The sequence below is a fragment of the Loxodonta africana genome, chromosome 4 (genome assembly GCF_030014295.1).
Source record: "Loxodonta africana isolate mLoxAfr1 chromosome 4, mLoxAfr1.hap2, whole genome shotgun sequence".
NCBI lineage: Eukaryota > Metazoa > Chordata > Mammalia > Proboscidea > Elephantidae > Loxodonta > Loxodonta africana.
Window position 1 is genome coordinate 90793696 of NC_087345.1, and position 23183 is coordinate 90816878.

General features: G+C 43.5%; 2 protein-coding genes across 4 annotated transcripts in view; one reads left to right on the forward strand and one right to left on the reverse strand.

The window, feature by feature from the left end:
- The window catches only part of SMAGP (small cell adhesion glycoprotein), a 26003-nt gene extending 20233 nt beyond the window's left edge, over positions 1–5770 (forward strand). For both annotated transcript variants that reach the window (XM_023556459.2, XM_010596680.3), the window contains exons 3-4: positions 2609–2701; positions 3414–5770. In XM_023556459.2, the coding sequence (XP_023412227.2) occupies positions 2609–2701; positions 3414–3592 (272 nt within the window). In that variant the 3' untranslated portion in view covers positions 3593–5770. The remainder of the gene's footprint in view (positions 1–2608; positions 2702–3413) is intronic.
- Positions 4938–9440, reverse strand: DAZAP2 (DAZ associated protein 2). 2 transcript variants are annotated; one of them, XM_010596673.3, is made up of 4 exons: positions 9308–9440; positions 8162–8280; positions 7595–7763; positions 4938–6422 (listed from the first exon to the last, which is right to left on the reverse strand). In XM_010596673.3, exons 1-4 carry the CDS (start codon positions 9318–9320, stop codon positions 6100–6102), a joined length of 624 nt encoding a protein of 207 aa, XP_010594975.1. In that variant the 5' UTR covers positions 9321–9440; the 3' UTR covers positions 4938–6099. The 2 variants fall into 2 exon arrangements, with proteins under 2 accessions (XP_010594975.1, XP_010594969.1); XM_010596667.3 differs by having other exon boundaries at positions 6265–6422; positions 7518–7763; positions 9308–9439.
- Between the last annotated feature and the right edge of the window lie 13743 nt (positions 9441–23183).

The window sequence follows — 23183 nt, forward strand, 5'->3', positions numbered from 1 at the left end:
TTGGTTTTCCATCTCCAGCTCTTTGCACATGTCATTATGATATTTTACTTTGTCTTCTTGAGCCACGCTTTGAGATCTTCTGTTCAGTTCTTTTACTTCATCAATTCTTCCTTTTGCTTTAGCTGCTCGATGCTCAAGAGCAAGTTCCAGAGTCTCCTCTGACATCCATCTCGGTCTTTTTCTTCTTTTCTGTCTTTTCAGTGACCTCTTGCTTTCTTCATGGATGATGTCCTTGAAGTCATTCCACAACTCGTCTGGTCTGCGGTCACTAGTGTTCAATGCATCAAATCTGTTCTTGAGATGGTCTCTAAATTCAGGTGGGATATACTCAAGGTCATATTTTGGCTCTCATGGACTTGCTCTGATTTTCTTCAGTTTCAGCTTGAAATTGCATATGAGCAATTGATGGTGTGTTCCACAGTCAGCCCCTGGCCTTCTTCTGACTGATGAGATTGAGCTTTTCCACCATCTCTTTCCACAGATGTAGTCAATTTGATTTCTGTGTGTTCCATCTGGCGAGGTCCATGTGTATAGTCGCCATTTATGTTGGTGAAAGAAGGTATTTGCAAGGAAGAAGTCATTGGTCTTGCAAAATTCTATCATTCGATCTCTGGCATTGTTTCTATCACCAAGGCTGTATTTTCCAACTACTGGTCCTTCTTTGTTTCCAACTTTTGCGTTCCAATCCTCAGTAGTTATCAATGCATCTTGATTGGATGTTCGATCAATTTCAGACTGCAGCAGCTGATAAAAATCTTCTATTTCTTCATCTTTGGCTGTAGTTGTTGGTGCGTAAATTTGAATAGTCGTATTAACTGGTCTTCCTTGTAGGCGTATGGATATTATCCTATCACTGACAGCATTGTACTTGAGGATAGATCTTGAAATGCTCTTTTTGACAATGAATGCAACACCATTCCTCTTCAAGTTGTCATTCCCAGCATAGTAGACTATATAATTGTCTGATTCAGAATGGCCAATACCAGTCCATTTCAGCTCACTAATGCCTAGGATATCGATGTTTATGTGTTCCATTTCATTTTTGACAATTTCCAGTTTTCCTAGATTCATACTTCGTACATTCCAGGTTCCAATTATTAATGGATGTTGTGGCTGTTTCTTCTCATTTTGAGTCATGCCACATCAGCAAATGAAGGTCCTGAAAGCTTTACTCCATCCACGTCAGTAAGGCTGACTCTACTTTGAGGAGGCAGCTCTTCCCCAGTCATCTTTTGAGTGCCTTCCAACCTGGGGGGCTCATCTTGGAGCACTGTATCAGACAATGTTCCACTGCTATTCATAAGGTTTTCACTGGCTAATGCTTTTCAGAAGTAGGCTGCCGGGTCCTTCTTCCTGTCTTAGTCTGGAAGCTCAGCTGAAACCTGTCCTCCATGGGTGACCCTGCTGGCATCTGAATACCGGTGGCATAGCTTCCAGCATCACAGCAACACACAAGCCCCCACAGTACGACAAACTGACAGACACGTGGGAGTTTCTCAGTTTAGGAAGCTAGAAGTCTGAATTCAGGGTGCCAACTCTAGGGAAGGCTTTTTCTCTGTTGTCTCTTGAGGAAGGTCCTTGTTTGTTTCACCTTCTGGTCCTGGGCGAGCTTCACGTATCTTGGTATATGTCTTCCCCCATCTTTGCTTCTTAGCTTGCTTGTTTTAATCCCTTTTATATCTCAAAAGCCCCATGAGCTCTGGTGGCACAGTGGTCAAGCACTTGGCCGTAACCAAAAGGTTGGTGGGTTGAACCCATCAACTGCCCTGAGAGAGAAAGATGTGGCAGTCTGCTTCTGTAAAGATTTACAGCCTTGGAGACCCTATGGGGCAGTTCTGCTCTGCCCTGTAGGATCACTGAGTTGGAAACAACTCAATGGCTGTGGGTTTTTTTGATATCTCAAAAGAAATTGACTCAAGACATACCCTACACTAATCCTGTCTCATTAACATAACAAAGACAACCCATTCTCAAATGGGATTATAATCACAGGCATAGAGGTTAGGATTTACAACACATACTTTTTAGGGGATGAAAATCAAGCCATAACAGGGAGTGCCGGATATGTTTTGGGATAGGGGACCTTGTTTCAGAACGTTTCAAATTGCAGAACCTATTCTGGAAGTGTGGAAAAGGGTTTTAATAAGAGAGGAGTATTATTTCATTATTTAAAAATAATGTTTAAAACACTTTATATTGAAAAATGCATGTGCCATAAAATATAAAGTAAAAAAGTACGCACAGTATATACGTTCAACATTTGATCTCATTTATGTAAAAATACGCATTCCCAGTAAATAGCTAGCTCTTAGTGAGTTAGTTAGATGTCACAACAACCCTATGAAGTAAGTTCTAGTATGTCCATTTTGCACATGAGGAAACATGCATAGAGGGGTTAGGTAATTTTCCAAGGTCACACAGCCCATACTTTTAACCACTTTATTAGAAGACAGAAATCCATCAGAATGTTGTCCTTGGTTATTGGTTTATTTTCTCCTCTATTCTCCAGGTTTTTCTATATGGATTTACTGTAAGGAGTGCAGTGGTAAACTGCACCATCTGTATTAGAACAAAAAAATGACCACATCTTCCTTTTCCACTTTTCCAGCTTTGCCCGGAGAAGAACTCATGACCACCCCAATCCTGCAGGCCCCTGAGGCCCTGTCCCCAGAAGCTGAAGCCAGCACAGCACTCATTGCAGGTAACAAATGTTTTGAGTCAAATCCAAGGGACCTTTAGGGACCAGGAGCCATCTCACTCCACAAATAGCCTGAAACCCAGTGTTACAAGCTGGGATTTTCTCCATATGGGAACAGCACCATAACATCAAGGACCGAATCCATTAATAGGCTCGTTTGGGCATGTGGGTTATCTTACACATACAAGGTTATAAAAAGACTCTTAGAGCCTTCTGTCAGAGGCACTGCGAGTAAATGATAGGTTGGGAGGTGGCCACAAATAGATATAGGTACATATGGCACTACACTCAAGAGTACGTGGGTAGGGATGAGGATATTTGTGGTTTGTTGAGTGGGTGAGGAAGAGGATGGGAAGGATCAGAGAAACCCCTACAAGAGACTGAGTTTTAAAAACTCTTCCTGTCAGGATAAGCTATTTCCTATCTACCTCCTTCCTGTTTCTATTGCAATTATCAGGAACTGGTTGGGAGCGAGTTCAGTTTTGTCAGAAGTCAAAAGCTTTGGTCTTAGCTTAGATACCAAGAGACTTCAGATATCATGTCCCATGAAGTTGGGCTTGGTGAGAGAACATGGATTTGGAAGTTGGACGCTAGTTAATTGGAACAGGAGGATACTTATGAAAAAAGTGAGGGAATCATATAATTTGGGTGACCCAATGAATTCCTGAGATGTCCTCAATCCTGAAAACTCTGCATTTCCCCTCTCCTTCCCAAGTTGTCATCACTGTGGTCTTCCTCACACTGTTATCGGTCGTGATCTTCATCTTCTTTTACCTATACAAGAACAAAGGCAGCTACGTCACCTATGAACCTGCAGAAGGCGAGCCCGGTGCCATCCTCCAGATGGAGAGTGACTCAGCCAAGGACAGGGAGAAGGAAGAATATTTCATCTAATGACTTCTGAGCTCCAAGGAGCTTATCCCAGGCTCCAGCACCAACACATGGACCATTTATTAGGTGGGAGTTTTATCTGAAGCCAGTGAACAGCACTGATGGATATGGGCAAATCTGAGCTTCCCCCAGGGACATGCCCAAATATCAACATCATTGACACCAGGGACATGGAGAAAGCAATGTATGATGTCTTTAGCCAGGCCTTTGTAATACAGCTGGTATTTATGACTGGCTGACAAGGTGGGGCTCTACCAGGAAACATTTATATGCCCAGTCTTTACTTTGTTCACAGGTTGAGGGGAGGGAGAAGATAGTTAGCGTTGCTGGCTGCTCATTTGTCCCCTACACGGTCACCTAGTAATAGCCCCAGCCAAGATACTGTGCACAGTTCTTCCCAGAGGCTGGATACCCAGGTGAAAGACCAGGTCAGCTGGGGTAGGAGACCTTACCTCCTGTTGAACGTGCTACAAACTTTAAGTCTGAGCCTTTCCTTCCCATATTCCCCAACAACCTCATAACTTGTACTATTCTTATCAGAATTAAAAGCTTTCATGAAGTGATGCATAAATCAGACTCTCATGTTTATGAAATAACTACCCTTACATCTCAACTTACCTTCCTTAAACTCTTTGACATCATTTTCTTTTGCTTATTTAACTCCTTTGAAGATATATCCTCCAATGCGGTAAGAATACTAGCGAAGTTTCAGAAGTTCCCAGAACTATCTCAGGGGTTTGGTACAAAGATGGTCCCAGGAAACATACCCTGGGGGATGAGTTAGCTTAGCCTCCATCCTGGCAAGACCTGGATTTCCCAGACCCGTTCTATGTATAGACTGAGGGAGCCAGGAAAAATCTACCACCTTTTCCCACCAGTGTCCTTGGAATCAAGTCCAGAGAAGCTTCTTGGATCTTAGTCTCAAAATGAGGTGTGTTTAAATAGCACAATGTTTGGTACAAACCATTATCTCCTCAGATATCGCTTACTTTGGAATTAAGCTAAATTTCCTTTGAGGTCTTAATTTATTGCCTCCGTTGTCTAAGGAGTTGAGGAATCAGTCTTGGCAGCCTAGATTACAGAAGTATTTCTAAGTATAGGTTCTGAATCCTCTGGCATAATAAGCTTCTAAGAAAATCAAAGAGCTTTGGAAGTAAAGTGAAGAACAGTTGAACATCCAGACTGAAACTCATGAAAATGGTCAAACCTTGCTTTCTACTACTGCATTTATTTCAAAGGCTTGATTAGAGAACACAGAACAGCAGGAGTACCTATCTTAAATCCAGGCAGGATAGAAACGACAATACAAAAGAGATCTAAAAGCAAGCTAAGTAAAGAATCCTTGAAGTGAGGTGTAATGCAACTTCATCACTTTATTCAAATCTTCAAAATAGTCTTTATTCTACATTTTTAGTATAAAAAAATCCACAAGTTAAGTGCACCACAGTGTAGAGAGAGACATACAACGCTGAACTTCCATAACAGTCAATGGTACAGTCAAACATCACATGTACAGAACACAAATTTAGATGAACTGAAATTATAACATAAAGTAAAATCCAATTTCAGAAAACAAAAATCAAAATATTAAGGATCCCTGAAATATTCTTCACCCTAATGAGACTTCACTGGACTCAAGTCGTTCTGCAGTGAGGCATTCACAATGTGACCCCATTAACCTGGCTGAGAATTCTTGGGAGCCATGAGTGGCTGCATCAGACACTCTGACAATAAATTGTAACCGATTTTTTATCTGAAAACTCCCCTTAATTTGGCTCTGAAGTCACCAGGCTTTTGAAATGCATCCTTCTCCTCACCCCTCATATTTTAAACAAACTGTTGTTTACAGTACAGTTTACACTGTTAATCTTTTGTTCAAACATGAGCTCACTGTTTTTCTGGCACCAAAACAAATTCGGGTTAGGTTCTTCTATGCAGAGGCAACCTATAAAAAGAGTGTCCCCTGCCAAAAACAACAACAAAAAAATTATCTACATGGCACCCTCCATTTTTGCCTGAGGAGATGCAAAAGCAGAAGTAATGGGGTCTGTGCTTGGAGCACAGAGGGGGTTTCAGAGGATCCTTGTGAACGACTATTTAAAAGATGACAAGTGGGGAGAAGTGCAAGGAGACAAGAAAATTAGTCTGACTGGCTTTCTGTCCTGCACCACTGATTCAATGGAGATTGGTAGGAGGGAATGGAAGACTGGGGCTGGGAATGGGATGTGGGGCAAAGGATGCAAAGGAAAAGGCAGACAACTAATGCATTTCATTTATAACAAGTAATATAAATCAAAGACTTAAAAGAGATTAAAGACCAATCAGAATAATTTGGCAACTTTAATTCTTAAGAAGATCAAAGTTCCCTCCAAACCTAATTTGATGTTTTATTACTAAAAGCAAAGACCAGTATGGTACAGTATTACTCCGGAGGAATTAAAGGAAGATCCTTAGGGCTGCTTCACCCACATTCATTTTATGAATGGATACCTCCCCTACCTCAAAATGCTTTAGGGAGGTACTGCTACCATTACGTGGTTCCTTATTAAGTTTGAAAAGTGCCTGAAAGTTTGGGCACCAGAAAGACACCCCAACAACATGTGTCTAAACTGCAACTTCAGGTTAATATGACTAAAGCAGTTACATTGTGAGAAGTGCTGAAGGTATGTGATGTCTTTCCCGGCACAGAGGTGGCCTTGGCTCCTCACCAGATGGTGTAGCCACCATCTGAGCCACCCATGAAGAAGTTTCCCTTCCGCTGAGTTACAAGGACGTTGGCTCCCTGCATGACTGCGAGCTGAGCAGCATTGGGAGGGCATCCAGGGGGTGGAGGCTGAAAGGAAAGGACAAGGTTGAGCGGGTACAGGGAAGAGGACACAGGTGAGTCAGAGGGCCTCTTAGCAAGATGGCAATGTACCTGCAGATCACTAGCATTTTAAGGAGGTAGTTCTGGCACCAATTTGAGTTCCAAAACGCACTGTTGTGGAGTCAGTTCTGACTCACAGCAACCCTATAGGACAGAGTAGAACTGTCCCATAGGGTTTCCAAGGAGCAGCTGGTGAATTCAAACTGCTGACCTTTTGGTTAGCAGCCGAGCTCTTAACCACAGCGCCACCAGGGTTCCTAAAGCAGATCTATATTCTCCGTGAACCCAAAGATACAAACATAAAAGAGAGCCCATCACTCATATAAAGGGTTCCAGCTCCAAGATGAAGCCTACTGATATGGGTACGTAGTCCAGACCTACAGCCAGTCATCTTCAGGGTGGGAAATCATTCCCACCCATGTTTCCAAAACAGGGGTGGGGTACCAGGTCTGTGGCTCTATCCCACAGGGTCCTTGGATAGTTTTCAAAGAGACCACTGAAAGCACCATTCTCAGCTCATCTCTAGCATATGATTACTGAGTAGTTGGCCCTAACAAGGACCACCATTTGGGCTTTAAAGACCATGCATAGGGGAACTAAGCAGGAGACACAATAACTCTATTCCCTAGTGTCCCAAACAAAGTTGGCCAGTAATATTACTCTTTCTAAAAGCTACTTGATAGGGATTTTGCATTCGTCTTTTTAAATCGGGGTTCCCAGATGCTGATGGCAGATATTCAATAAATGCTTATGGAATGAATAGTGTCACTGTACCAACTCCCAAGAAACAATCTGGCTAAAGCAGCAAGTCTCATAAGATAGGAAAACAAAGGCATTTGGTTAACTCAGACTATGACTACGAGCCCCCTGGCAAACGTGCCAGATGCTACTGACCTGCCACAGTTCTGCCTTCTCAACTACTATCTGCCGTACTACCAGATGTCAGTGGTTATACCAATACTGGGAACTATTATCCAGGAATGGTGACAGGATGAATATAAGGTCATTTCAGAGAGTTAAAACACACAAGGACTGCATTTTTTCTGATGAAGTCATACTCACAGGGATGTTGCCAGCAGTAGCCCCGGCTCCAAATCTGGCACCTGCGTCATACCCTCCTTCCACCAGCACTGTTGAACCAGGTGGATAGATGGGACCAACTGGGTAATAAGCCATGGGGATTGTGGAACCTAAAGGCCCAACAGCCACAGACTGGGCCATGGGAAGATACAGTGAGGCGCCAGGAAATGCAGCTGACATTGTGGGAACTGTGGCAGCCCCTGGGTGCACAAAGCTCGGACGATAGAGCTAGAAAAGGCAGAAGACAAGGGAAGTGTTATTTTATCACATACCTATTTGAAATCTCTTCAGTGAATCAATTCTCCTCGTGCAGATTACACTGTAAATTATACAAGTTGTCTCTCCACTGCCACTCAATATTTTCCTGCTCACTTCCTGCGATAGCTAATGTTAGGTTTAAGGAACGCAAACTCATCTTACCCTCAGCCTCTGCCAAATAATATAAGCAATCATATAATACATTCTCAAACCCAACAGACATTGCTGAAGTATACTGTGGTTTCGTTTTTTCATGTGAGCACTCTTCTGTTTGTGAAGAGCAAAACATGTAGAGTCAGACTTAGCTAAGAACTGAAAATGTGGTCCAAGGTATTCTCAATTAGGTCAAGTTAGTAAACTGGAAGCACCTCAGAGTAAGCAGGTGGAGCATCAGTATAGGGTGGAGCCTGAGGAAGATGCAAGGTCTGTGGGTACACTGGATTCCCAGGAGGCTGCACTGGGTAGGTTGGCTGCGTTGGATATTGACCTGGAAGACAAAAAAAAAAGAAACGCGTGTTGCCTACCATACAGAGCTACCAAAATGGGGCAGGGCACACTGGGTAGCTACCACAGAGGGAGAAATCAGGAAGGCCTTTGCAAACAGACTGCACCGGAAGGACTGATTCCTGGGGCCAAGAAAATATGCATTCTCTTTGCATCCTTAGAACTCAAAGTGCTGGATTCTGACTGGGCAGGAAGGACACTGTTCCCACTAGTGTAATGAGAAAGTCTAGCTGGATCCAAGCTCCCTCCGGAATGCAAGACAGGTCTAGGCACCAGTTCCTGGGATACAGAGTTGCTGATATTTTAAGGATGCATCCTGCCCCTGCCCTGGGTAGTCGCCACAAAGCTGGTTTAAGGTTGATTATGATTCTTTACCTCACAGCTGTCTATTCAAGGTCGACTTTCAAAGAGACAGTGAACGCTAGAAGTGAACGTAAAACCGGGAAAAGAATGAAGGGCTGAAGATGGGGGTGCACGTTCCCAGCAGGCTGGGGGGGAAGTTTCGACTGACGAAGCTAGAGACTATGTTCTGACAGATACACTGGTACGATCATAGGAACCGGGAGAGTGCTCCCCCACCAGCGAAGGGCGAGGTGGCGCGAAAAGATGAAGAAAAGGGACCCTTCGGGCACCTCATTAGTTAAGCCCGGGGACCTGCCGGTAGTTCCGGAGCGCGGCGCCCCGCCCCCGCCGCCTCTCCATTGGCCTACCCAAATCCCTGCTCTAGCTCCCCATTTGCTCCTGCAGATGCCCATCATGACGAGCCCCCCCCCCCCAAGCCCACAACTCCAAACTGCGCCACAGAGTTTAAGGGGGAAAGGGCCGGGAGGGGGCGAGCAGCCGTATTTCGGGAATGACGAAGGCATCAGACGCAGCCCAAGGCTGCAGCTGGCCGAGGAGCGCAGTGCAGCCCGCCCCAACCCTGGCGCTCGGTAATCATGGGCTCGGGGCCCACTCGATCTGGGCCAGCATTACTTCCCCCGACTACCTCAGCCGTCCCCTATCCTTGCCTTTGCTGTTCATGGTGGCTGCGGCTCCGGTTCGGCTCGGCGTCGCGGACGGTTATTTTTTTCCTCCTCTTCCTGTTCGGAGTCACTTCCGTGTCACGTGACAACTCGTCCGCCTAGCGTCACCCGACGCCCGAGCGCCGCTGCTGCCGGAAGCCCCGCCCCTTTCCCTGGCCTCCAGTCGCTGCAGGGAAGGCCCGCTTGATCCCGCCCAGTCGCATTGGCACCGCCCACTAGTTCTTGCCCTCCACCCTCCACCCCTGTCCCTCAGCTGGAGGAAAACCAAATCCAGGTATTGTCTCAAAGCAGGATCTTTCCTCTCTGGCGCTGTGTGGCGGAACCATTAATCCATTCCCGGGAACCTTTGACCACCTACACAGATCAACTCAAGGTTACCTCACCTTGGCAGCCTTTCCACGAGGGTCGTAGATTTCTACAAATTTCTCTGAAACACCTTCCTCAAACCTTGCTCTCTCAAGCGTTCGCCTCCTGCCAAGCCCATCTTAAGTCTCAGCTCAGTGAAGATATATTTTATCAGTCCAGCCCACACTATTCTTTACTGAATTAGACCCTCACTCGACCTCCACAGCCCTATGTCTGTTCGACCGACAGGCAGCGGGCAGTTACTTCTGTGTCGCCGTTTTTCCCACCATAGGAAGAGCCATGTTCTGCTGAGCCCTCCATCGCAACTAGCACTGAAACTGGCACACACGCGGTGCCCACGGAGTGCTTGTGACCCTGCCCTTCCTTTGGCACCTGTTACAGATGACATGCATGCTCCTCTGCGGCTATTTGCTCACTGTATTGCCTCTACTCTAACTGCCTTCAGGGGCATCCTTTAGAGCGGCAATTTGAGATTTGTAAACCTCAGTTTACAGAAGGTACTGCTGCTGCCACACACCTTTCCCCACTTTTTTCCATTCTGCAGACTACTCAGAACTTGAGCTCAACCCTTTAGTTAAGGTAGAGGTTAATAAACAAAAAACCAAACCCATTGCCCTCAAGTCAATTCCGACTCATAGTGACCCTATAGGACAGAATAGAATTTCTGCCCCATAGAGTTTCCAAGCAGTGCCTGGTGGGTTTGAACTGCCAACCTTTTGGTTAGTGTTGTCGCACTTAACCGCTAGCCACCAGAGTTTTCAAATGAAGGTTAAAGCCAACAAAAAAAACCAGACCCACTGCCGTCAAGTGGATTCCGACTCATAGCGACCCTATAGGACAGAGTAGAACTGCCCGTAGAGTTTCCAAGGAGCGCCTGGTGGATTTGAACTGCCAACCTCTTGGATAACAGCGGTAGCACTTAACCACTAGCCACTAGGGTCTCCAAATGGAAGTTGGCACCGTTAAATAAACCAGAAGGCAATATTGTGTGCCGTCCAGTCGTTCTGGACTCATAGTGTCCCTGTAGGATGGAGTAGAACTACCCCATAGAGTTTCCAAAGCCCTAATCTTTATAGAACCAGGTCCCACAGAGCGTTTGGTGGATTGGAACTGCCGACCTAGCAGCTCAGCGGTAAACCATGTACCACCAGGGCTCCTTCCAAAAGTCATTTGCTCCTAATTAAGTTTGTCCTTCCTGCTTTCATTCAAAAGTGTCTCCTGAGCACCTCCTGTGAGTAAGTACAGAGATGGAGCTGAACAGGTTAGCTCAGCACTATTTTTTTTACGGAGTTGACATTTTGCATTGTAGTAACAATAGTTGGAAAAGCAACTAAAAAGGTAGAGCTTTGTAAAGAAAAAATCAAACGAACCCAAACCCTGCCATCAAGTCTGACTCACAGCTATCCGATAGGACAGAGTATAACTGTCCCATAGGGTTTCTAAAGAGTGGCTGGTGGATTGGAGCTGTACACCTTCTGGTTAGCAGCCTGAGCCACCAGGGCTCCTTGTAAAGAAAAGCCCTTCTGTAAACATAAGCTCGATTAATTAATTAATTAATTAATTAAACCACTGAAAAGATCCTATACTCACTTCAACTCAATAATCCCTTTCTTTTGGCCCCGATATTACAGTTTGCTGAGCACCCTTAAAATGGATGATCTCATCCCATCTATATACAGCCCTGTGTGGCAGGCAAGGCTTGAGCATTCCCATTTTTCAAATTAGAGGACTGATTAATTAAAGAGATTAAGCTATTTGCCCAAAGTCCCACAGTTAACAGATTACTGAATCAGGTCTCCTGGCTCCCAGGTCCCAGGTCAGTGGCGTTTTATTTTGTTTTCTTATCACCTCACATTGCCTATGATGACTAAAATCCCCTAAAAGTCAGATATTCCAACATTATTAGTTTTTGGAATTCTTCCCCCTTCAGTATGTTCACATTATTAATTTCCTTCAGGCTGATGTTAGTATTATAAAGCCTATGATATTGACCTTTTCCTATGTTTCTGACTCTAATGTAATCTCTTGAAGGCAACTATAGTGCTAGACTTCATTCGTTCAACACTTGTTTGTACAGCCCTTACAAATGCGAGGCTCTATTCTAAAGCAAAACAAAGATCTTGCTCTCCCGAAACTTACCTTCTGTCTCAGGGGCTTACAGACATTTTTTATCAAATCAACAATAAGTAGTACGTTTTAAATCATGACCCAGCCACATACATTGTAACGGAAACAGATTTTATGACTTCCTATGTACAATGCACTGTGATGCTTTCCACACTTTCTTTTTTCTTTTTAACTTCTGGTTGTGATTTCACATTCTACTAACAAGTTAGGACTCAACAGTTTGAAAAATGTTGTTTTCAGTGGACCGTCATCCCCAGTGCCTTAGACGTTTCTTAGCGTAAAGTGTGTAATCAGTAAATAAATTAATCAATAAATGCTTGGAGGCCAGATCGGGCAAATCTCTTTCCTTGCACCCTAACTTTCCCAAATCAGATTCTAAATTGATACTACCCTAAAGCCCAAAACCTGGAGAGGTCACTAATCCATCCCCACTCCTTCCCCAGGGCCTCAGAAAATAAAACATTGAAACTAAGCCAGGAAATGTCCCTTATTTCTCTTTCTAGGCCCTCAGTTAAACCAAAACCAAACCCATTGTTGAGTCAATTCCAATTCATAGCAACGCCATAGGACAGAGTAGAAGTGCCCCATAGAGTTTCCAAGGAGGGGCTGATGGATGTGAACTGCTCACCTTTGGTTAGCAGTCAAGCTCTTAACCACTGTACCACCAGGGCTCCAGGCCCTCAGTTAAGGACCTTGAAATTGAGTTCACTATGGCAGCCCAGGAAGTGGACCTGAAACCAAAACACTGGTCCGGGTCCTAACTCTGTCACTAACTAACTGACTTTTTTTGCATCAGTTCAGCTCCCACTTATTCCCTAGTATGTATGGGTCAGACACTGCACTAGTGGCCTTACAGATATTATCTATTTAATGTCCCCAGCAGACAGAGCTTAAGTCGCTGGGCTAAGTTACACAGCTGCAGAGCCAGCGTTCAGACTCATTTGCCTGATTTCACAAGCTGCTCGTTTTTTATCTGCTGCCTTCCAAGGGTCTCAGTTTCATCATCTGCCAAGGAGGTCACACAATCCCTGTGTCACCTCTGGCTCTAAATCTAGACTCTGTTCTAGGGGAGGAAAAGGACAAAGGGGAGCCTGAGAAGCAAAAGGGAAGTAGGCAGAGCTGAAAATCAACTGGTAAATTCTGATCAGGTATTAAAAATTCAAATAAAAAAAAAAATACTGGATGGTAAATAGCCACTGCCCCAAGTCCCCTCCCTAAGCACCCTTCTCTGCTCTAGGCCTTCCCCTGGGGCCTACTCCCTGCAAAGACCTCTCCAGGGTCTAGCAATTAAAAGATTAACTCTCGGCACCTAGGCACCTAGGAGGCCTCCTAGTCCTACCTCCAGCTAAAGCAAGCCGGCCTCAGATTGGCCAGTGCCTCTTCTTATAGGGTGTTGTGTATTTGACTTATCACATTGAGACCTGGGCATTGGGAAAGCTGGGGCAGAGCCGAACTAGTTACAAAATAAAATGGAAGATTTGCTTTCTCTACCAGGTGGAATTAAGGAGCAACTGGCTTCTTTCTTGACGGCACTGGGTTCTGGGTGGCTTCTTTCTTGGACAAGAGTCAAGAACTTTTCTGTCTTCTTCATTCTTATGGATTCTGAAATGTAGATATTCATTTAGTCATTTATCAAACACTCTTTCTTGCATTAATTTAACAAATATTTATTAAGCACTTATTATGTGCTCTTGGAGCCGTGGTGGTGCAGTGGTTAAGAGTTCAGCTACTTACCAACAGGTTGGCAGTTCAAATCTACCAGTTGCTCCTTGGAATCCCAATGGGGCAGTTCTACTCTGTCCTATAGGGTCACTATGAGTTGGAATCAACTCCATGGCAACAGGTTTGGTTTTTTTGGTTATTATGTGCCAGACCCTATGATAGATACTAGGGAAACTATAGCGAGGAAGGAGGCATAGGTCTACCCTCATGGAATTTACAGCCTACCTAATGGGATAAATAGAAAGTAAACAGATAATTGTATCTGTAAACAGATCATTATAATACAGTGTGTAGAGTGCTGACATAAGGAGAGTATGGGGTGCTATGAAACACACAGGGAAAGCGCCTAATCTTTTCTATGGTGATCAGGGAAGGCTTCCTAGCGGAAGTGATGTCTGAAATGAAATCTGAAGACTGAGTAGAAGTAAAGCAAGTGAGGAGGAATGAGAAATGGGTTCCTTAAAGAGCAACGAGCATACAAAAAGGCCTAGAGGTGAGAGAGTTTATAGAGTTGTTGTTAGGTGCCATGGAGTCGGTTCCGACTCACAGCAACCCTATGTACAAAAGGAAAAAACACTGCCTGGTCTTGAGCCATCCTCACAATCGTTGTTATGTTTGAGCCCATTGTTGCAGCCACTGTGTCAATTTATCTTTTCCAGGGTCTTTCTCTTTTTCGCTCACCCTTTCCTTTACCGAGCCTGATGTCCTTCTCCAGGGACTGATCCCTCCTGATAACATGTTCAAAGTATGCAAGACAGTCTTGCCACCCTTGCTTCTAAGGTGCATTCTGGTTGTACTTCTTCCAAGACAAATTTGTTCATTCTTTTGGCAGTCCATGGTATATAGTCAATATTCTTCGCCAACACCACAATTCAAAGGAGTCAGTTCTTCTTTGGTCTTCCTTATTCATCGTCCAGCTTTTGCATGCATATAAGGCGATTGAAAACACCATGGCTTGAGTCAGACACACCTTAGTCTTCAAGGTGACACCTTTGCTTTTCAACACTTTAAAGAGGTCTTTTGCAGCAGATTTTCCCATTGCAATGAGTCTTTTGATTTCTTCACTGCTGCTTCCATGGATGTTGATTGTGGATCCAAGTGAAATGAAATCCTTGACAACTTCAGTCTTTTCTCCGTTTATCGTGATGTTGCTTATTGGTCCAGTCGTAAGGATTTTTGTTTTCTTTATTTTGAGGTGCAATCCATACTGGAGGCTGTGGTCTTTGATCTTCATCAGTCAGTGCTTCAAGTCCTCTTCACTTTCAGCAAGCAAGGTTTTGTCATCTACATAATGCAGGTTGTTGACATGTCTTCCTCCAATCTCAAAGCCCCCCGTTCTTCTTCATAGAGTCCAGCTTCTCAATTATTTGCTCAGCATACAGATTGAATAGGTATGGTGAAAGGATACAACCCTGACACACATCTTTCCTGCCTTTAAACCACGTGGTATCTCCTCGTTCTGTTCAAGTGACTGCCTCTTGATCTATGTACAGGTTCCTCATGAGCACAATTAAGTGTTCTGGAATTCCCATTCTTCACAATGTTATCTATAATTTGTTATGATCCACACAGTCGAATGCCTTTGCATAGTCAATAAAACACAGGTAAACATCTTCCTGGTATTCTCTGCTTTCAGCCAGGATCCATCTGACATCAGCAATGATATCCCTGGTTCTACTTCCTCTTCTGAATCTGGCTTGCATTTCTGGCAGTCCCCTGTCAATATACAGCTGCAGCCACTTTTGAATGATCTTCAGCAAAATTTTACTTGCATGTGATATTATTGATATTGTTCAATAATGTCCACATTCTGTTGGACCACCTTTCTTGGGAATAGGCATAAATATGGATCTCTTCCAGTTGGTTGGCCAGTCTTCCAAATTCCTTGGCGTAGATCAGTGAGGGTGTCTGTCAGTTTGTCTTACAGTTGGGGCTTGTGTGTTGCTGTGATGCTGGAAGCTATGCCACTGGTATTCAAATACCAGCAGGGTCATCCATGGTGGACAGGTTTCAGTTTATACAGAGGGAGGACATAAAAATAGATCATATGGCCACAGCGTGGAATGGGAAGTCGGGATAAGAAAATGAAACTGAAGACAGGAGCCAGACCATGCAGGGGGGCCCATGTAGGACCTCATTGCCCATATTAAGATGTTAGACTATCCTAAGGGCACTGGTTAGCCAGCAAAGAGCTTTAAGCAGGGAAGTGACATGATCATACTTTTATTTTAGCAATGTAGAGTGGAGTAGAGAAGGGGCAAGAGTGGGAGCATTTGGAAGACCAGTTAGAATACCAGTGTAGTAATTTAATGAGGGATGATGGTGGACTAGCCTGGGGAAGTGGCAGAGGAGTAAAGAGAAGTGGGAAGATTTTAGAAACATTTAGGAAGTAGAAACAGCTGGACTAATGTCAGGATTAATGTCCAGGATTAATTAGCAGGATTGATGTCAGCGATGAAAACCCCATAAAGTCGAAAGACAAATGACAGATTGGAAAAAGATACTTGCAACTACTATCACAAAGGGCTACTTGTCTTACATATAAATAAATCCTAGAAATCAGTAAGTATATGACCAGCCACTAGAAAAACTAGCAAATGGACATTTACAGACAATTCACAGAAAAGGAAATAAAAATGGCTTCTAAACATGGAAAGACGTTCAGCCTCGTTCATAAGAGGAAGGCAAATTAAAACCACAGTGATAACAGATTGGCAAAAATCCAAATATTCCTACAAATATAAATGCAGTCATGAGAAACACCATGTACAAGTTTGTTCATTGCAGCATTGTTTGTAATAACAAAAGGTTAGGAATAACCTGTATGTTCAACAGGAAACTGGTAAGATAAATCTTAGTACATCCATACCATGAAATACTATGTAGCTCTAACAAAGAACGAGAAAGTTCTCCAAGATATCCTTTAAGTAAAAAAAGGAAATGTGCAGAACTGTGTGTTTGATATAATGCCTTTTATATAAAGAGGGGGGAAACCAAGAGTATTCATGAGGATTTGAGTAAAGAAATTCTAAGATGTAAACACAAGAAACAGAAGTGGTTATAGGTAGAGTGGAAGGGTCGGGGGTGGGAGACAGGTGGGAGTGAGACTTCACTATATACCTGTTAATATTTTTTTGAATTTTCGGGCCATGTGAATGCTTACCTATTCAAAAAGTAAATTAAAACAATGTTGGCACACCTGTTAGAATGGCTAATATTAAAAAGACTGACCACACCAAGTGTTGGCAAGGATGTGGGACAACTGGAGCTTTCATACGCTGCCGGTGAAAATATAAAATAGTACAGCCACTTTAGCAGGTTTTTGAAAAGTGAAGCATACATCTACCATATGAGACAGCCATTTTACTCCTAGGTATTTACCCAAGAAAAATGAAAACATACGGACAAAGACTTATTCATGGATATTCATAGTAGCTTTCTTTGTAATAACCAAAAGCTAGAAACAAATGTCATCAACAGGTGAATGGATAAACAGATAGTGATAACAGCCACACAATAAAAAGATCTGTGTAGCAACATGGTTAATTTCAATTACGCTGAGTGAAAGAAGCCAGAGAAAAGAAAAATATACACTGTATGATTTCATTTATATAAAATCCTAGGAAATGCAAACTAATCTATAGTGAAGGTGTAATAGAAAGCAGATCAGTGGTTGCCTATAGAAGCGGAAGAGCTGGGGAAGGGGCAAGAGGGAGAGATTACAATGGGTCTCCAGGAAACTTTTGGAGGGTATGCATATGTTCATTATCTTGATTGAGGTGATGGTTTCATGGGTGTATACAGATGTCAAAACTTATCAAATTGTACACTTTAACCATGTACAATTTATTGAGTGTTAATTATACATCTCTATAAAGCTGTTTAAAAAATAATCTTGGTATGAAATGCCAAGGGTGATGGCCAATGAACTCTTTTAACGTGCTTGGGCAAGATAGATGCCAAAAGGAAGATTACAATGGAATGCCATAAGTGCTACACTAAAGATGGGTGAGCTATGCTATGGAGACCCGGAGAACAATGGTGACACTTCCTGCTGGGCTCCCTAAAAAAAAAAAAAAGAAGTTGCTGTCAAATTATGACTAGTGGTGATATCAGAGTAGAACTGTGCTCCACAGGGTTTGCAATGGCCGATTTTTTGGAAGTGGATCACCAAGTCTTTCTTCCAAGGTGCCTCTGGGTGGACTTTAAGCTCTGACCTTTCAGTTAGCAGCCAAACACATTAATCATTTATACCACCCAGGGACTCCACTGGGCTCCCTATTCCCAATTAATTAGGCTGATTAGAGTTTTTTGTTTGTTTTTTTAATGTACCTTATTAATCACCTACTATGTATTTGTTGCAGGAGCACTGGTGGCACAGTGGTTAAAGTGCTCATCTGCTAACCAAAAGCTTGGCAGTTCCAACCCACCAGCTGCTCCAGGGGAGAAAGATGTGGCAGTCTGCTTCTGTAAAAGATTTACTGTCTTGGAAACCCTATGGGGCAGTTCTACTCTGTTCTATAGGATCGCTATGAGGTGGAATTGACTCGATGGCAGTGGGTTTGGTTTTTTGTTTGGTATGTATTTGTTGGTGGGTTCCTGGGTGGCACAAACAGTTAAGCATTTGACAACTAATTGAAAGGTTGGCCTTTCGAACCCACCCAGAGGCGCCTCAGAAGAAGGACCTAGCAATCTGTTTCCAAAAGTTCACAGCCTTAAAAACGCTATGAAGCACAGTCCTACTCTACACACATGGGGCCGCCATGAGTTGGAATCCACTCATTGGCAACTAACATGTGTTCCTTGTGTCCTTCATTTAGGTAAATGGAAGAACAAAGCCCCACCTATTTCCCTGCCAGAAGAGAGAGGGGTGGAGCTTTCTGGAAGAATCCAATCAAGCTCTTTGAAGAAGTATTTTCAAAGCTTTGTCTGGTCTTTGTGTAACTAAGGGAATAAGTACCACAAAACCTAAGACTCAGTAAGGGACGCTCCTTTCTTATTCCTGGCAAGCCAAGGGGGCACCACAGGAAAGGGTGGATTACAGAACAGAGGCTAACGCTGCTCTGCATAGTCATGGCAAGCACCAACTCCACTGTTGCTGGAGCAGCCTGGTAAATCCTGGGGTGGTGTCTCTGACTTTTGGGTTTTGATCAATTTTTCTCAAGGTGAAATCTCAAACTACCTGCGTCAGAATCATCTAGTGATAATTAAAAACACAAAGTAATGGGGTGATACTGATGCACACCAAAATTCACTGGTTTGAGATTTCACTTTATTTTATTTTTTGAGGTGTGTGTGTGTGTGTGTGTGTGTAAACCCTGGTGGCATAGTGGTTAAGTGCTACGGTTGCTAAACAAGAGGTCAGCAGTTCGAATCCGCCAGGTGCTCCTTGGAAACCCTATCGGGCAGTTCTACTCTGTCCTATAGGGTCGCTATGAGTTAGAATCGACTCGACGGCAGTGAGTTTGGTTTTTTGGTTGGGGTGTGTGTGTGTGTGTGTGTGTGTTCCAGAGGCTACCCAGGGCATTCAAAACAATAGAGCCTTGTCTATATCTCATCAGGCAGAAAGACTGGAAGGGGCCAAGTTTGGGATGCCAACCTCACCTGGACAATTCTGCAGATGTCATTTCAAGCTCACTCCAACAAGTCTGTGTGATGTCATATCCCTGCCCCGACAACATACACACAACCCTTCCAGCCCTTTGTGGTGTTAATCCAGAATCTAGACTGAATAAATCAGATGTACTTCTGGGAACAGCTGTGGGGCCAGAGGGAGGAAGAGCCTGAGGCTTCCCAGAAGGGAGCAGAGTTTTGAAGGAGTTCTTAAGGATGGGATCAGACATACCTGAGGACAGGGAGCCAGGTTAGGGTTCGGGATCCATTCATAAAGGGACTGACTCCCTAATAAAGATTGAACTTCTTGGTTGTTTTTAACTTGGATTACGGGGCAAGTTAAAACCAAAGTTTTAATGCTTTCCCTTATCCATTACATTTTTCTTTAGTTTTCCCCCAACCCTTCAGTAAAGAACAACCTTCTGTAGTCATGTTGGGGAGAAATCACACCTATCCCAGGAGTTCTAGGCTATGACCAACAGCCAAGAATAGCCCAGAACAGAGTGGAACAGAAGGTCAAGCAGAATACTTCAGACAAACATGAGTGAACCTTGCCCCCCACTCCACTTCACCAGCTATACTAGAGAGAAGTGACCCTTAAGATGGAGGAAAATGCTGACGCTTAGATTTCATGTACATTAATCTCAAAAAAAAAAAAAAATCTTTTTTTTTTTTCTTTTTTAACACTTATAAAAACCCTGAGTTAGGTATTATCCTCATTTTACAAATGGGGAAAGCAAGGCTTAAAGAGGCTAGGTTATCCAAGGGTACACAGTTAGTAAGTGACGATGCCCAGATTTGAACCCAGATCTGTGGGTCTGACTGGATTATAATGCCTCCCACTTGCTCCTGTGGAAATGGAGGTAGTAATAGAAGTTGGCAGTCATGGCAATCAACTGCCTGTCCATACACCAGGGACATTTGTCATTCTCAGAGTTCTGTATTGTTTGATGTTTTCAAGCCTATATTGCTTTCGTATTCTATAGAAATATAGAAATGGGGAAATAATAAAATCAATGTTTCCTGAAAAACCTTGTGAAACGCTTATATCTTGGGAATTTTTTTTTTTTTTTTTTTTACCATTCAGTGGACTTGGGAAGACAGAATATAAAGAACATGGAATAAGGAAGGCAATTTAGGTTCTAGTCCTGACTGCTCCTCACTGTTTGGCATTGGACAAATTACTTAGCCTCTCTGAGCCTCAGTTTTCTCATCTTGAAAATTATTCCTACCTCACAGAGTTGGCATGAAGGTCAAATAAAAGGACAAATAAAGATTCCTTAAACTACAAAAAAAAAAAAAAATTTTTTTTTTAAACTACAAAATACAATCTGTCTTATTTAATGAGCCCCTGGGTGCTGCAAACAGTTAATGTGTTTGGCTACAGATGGAGGTTCAAGTCTACCCAGAGGTGCCTTGGAAGAAAGGTCTGGCAATCTACTTCTGAAAAACCAGCCACTGAGGCGTCTGGGGTCTTAAACGTTAGCAAGCAGCCATCTAAGATGCATCAATGAGTCTCAACCCACCTGGATCAAAGGAGAATGAAGAACACCACGGACACAAGGTAATTACGAGCCCAGGAGACAGAAAGGGCCACATGAACCAGAGACTACATCACCCTGAGACCAGAAGAACTAGATGGTGCCCGGCTACAACTGATGACTGCCCCGACAGGGAACACAACAGAGAACCCCTGAGGGAGCAGGAGAGCAGTGGGATGCAGACCCCAAATTCTCATAAAAAGACCAGACTTAATGGTCTGACTGAGACTAGAAGGACCCCGGTGGTCATGGCCCCCAGACCTTCTGTTGTCCCAGGACAGGAACCATTCCCGAAGCCAACTCTTCAGACATGGATTGGACTGGACAGTGGGTTGAAGAGGGATGCTGGTAAGGAGTGAGCTTCTTGGATCAGGTGGACACTTGAGACTATGTTGGCATCTTCTGCCTGGAGGGGAGATGAGAAGGTGGAGGGGGTTAGAAGGTGGCGAAATGGACACGAAAAGAGAGAGTGGAGGGAGGGAGCGGGCTGTCTCATTAGGGGGAGAGTAACTGGGAGGATGTAGCAAGGTGTATATAAGCTTTCGTGTGAGAGACTGACTTGATTTGTAAACTTTCACTTAAAGCACAATAAAAATTATAAAAAAAAAAAAACAGCCACTGAAAACCTGATGGAGCACAGTTCTACTCTGGTACACACAAGGTCACCATGAGTCAGAATCAATCTGACAACAATTTTCTTTGAATTATTATTTATCTTATTTAATATTACAAGTATTAAGTCTACCAGATTTGCTGAAGCTGCTCTTTTGTTGCAAAAAAGGGGCCCCTTTGCACTTCCTAGAAGCAGGGGTGAGAGGCCTTTAACGGAGTTAAATCAGTGGTGGTTGATTCTACCAGTTTATTTCCTACTCCAAGGTTTCCCTCTTTCTATCCATATATCTGCATGTCAGGAACGAAATTTTTTGGTGGAAACTTCTAGATTTACTCAGATGGGAGAAAGGAAGGGGAGAGGAGGACAAAAGCCCACATTTCTTCAGCATTTCAATCAACAACCTCATTTTCTTCTAACAGTTGAAGTGAACTTCTTATGAATAATGGATGATAGCCTGATGAATATGCACACAGCCTATTATGCCTGTGAGGTTTGGTAAATAATTTATGAGCTAAAATGTTCCTCACCTTGTTACTGTACAAAAACTATGAAAAAAAGAACCATATTTACTCTTTGAGCTGGTAGGGTGATCTGTCAGAGAGAGTGACAGCAGCCCAGCAATACAGTTTTACATCATGGTTAAAATGAAAGTAAGTAGAATAAAATATGTGCATCTCAGGGTAGGAGGAGGAGGTCTATAAAAAAATTGAGTATGCGCAGCCACATTCTTTGTCACATACAAGTTTTCAAAAACTGGCTCCTCGCCTTAAGATATCCCTGCTTTGTTGTCAGCACTCAGGGGTCATCTTCCCCCGTGGCCCAGCGTCCTCACAGGACTTCAGTATGACCAACCAGACAACTGCTTCCTTATTTTATGAAAACTGGCTTAGAAGCCCTTGGAAATGTTTGCCACCTTTTGTCTCCTCAGAGCTGAGAGGTTTTTTCTTGCTGACCAACCTGTCCTCTGCTGTACCATCCTTCAGCTCACCTCCATCTGCACTACCTAGCCTTATTCCCTTAGTAACAGCCTTTAATCTAGTGATTGCAGAGGGGAGGAGCAAGATTGCCTATGACGGTAAACAAGGTATTTGAGAAAAGGGGGTAAAGCAGATGTTTAGGAAAATACCCACAGATCTTAGGGAACCTTGGTTGCTCCCAAAAAGTTCTTGAAGACCTGGAAGTGGGCCAGTTCTCAAGACAAGAAGATAAGACCTGTGGATTATCCATTTAGAGTCCATTGACTTTATTATTTTCCTCATTTTACAAATGGGGAAACCAAGACATAAAGAGGCTAACTTATCCAAGGTTTACACAGTTAGCAAGTGATCGCATTTTTTTTTAATCGTTCAAGGAATACAGCGCCAAGGGAGATTCTGCCTACAGAGCACTCCTGATGCTGGGTGCTGGCAGGAGAGTGGGTGAAGAGACAACTTAAGGCCTTGTCCTGTATCCGTTGAGTAAACCATACACATTCTTAGGAAACAGAGTCAAACAAGTACAAATAATGGCCTGTAAACAAGAAACTGTATGGTGAAGTTATTGGAACAATGATGTAATTAAAATAATGAAGTTAATGAGAACAATTGAACCATTCAAGAAGGCTTCTTGTAGGAGGTAAGTCTTAAATGGAGTTTGCAAAGTGAGAAGGGACCCAATTAATTAGATAGATTAGGGGTAGATATGGGCAGGCCTACCTGACAGGGCCCTGCCTACATTTCCAACCTCATCTCGTGCAATTCTCCCGTCACTTGCTGTGCTCCAGCTACACTGATCTTTCAGTTTCTTGAATCCCGAGCTCTTTCCTACCTGGTTGCCTCTACTATGCTGTTCCCTCTGCCTCCTGCTTATCTGTCAGGTCTTAGCTTATATGTGACTTCCT

What these genes read in the sequence shown, in the direction of transcription:
- DAZAP2 (XM_010596673.3), bottom strand. An exon ending in CTCCACCTGCTTACTCTGAG is followed by an intron (nt 7,764 to 8,161) that starts GTGCTTCCAGTT and finishes TGCCTTTTCTAG; the next exon opens with CTCTATCGTCCGAGCTTTGT. An exon ending in TGGTCCCATCTATCCACCTG is followed by an intron (nt 6,423 to 7,594) that starts GTTCAACAGTGC and finishes CTTTCCTTTCAG; the next exon opens with CCTCCACCCCCTGGATGCCC.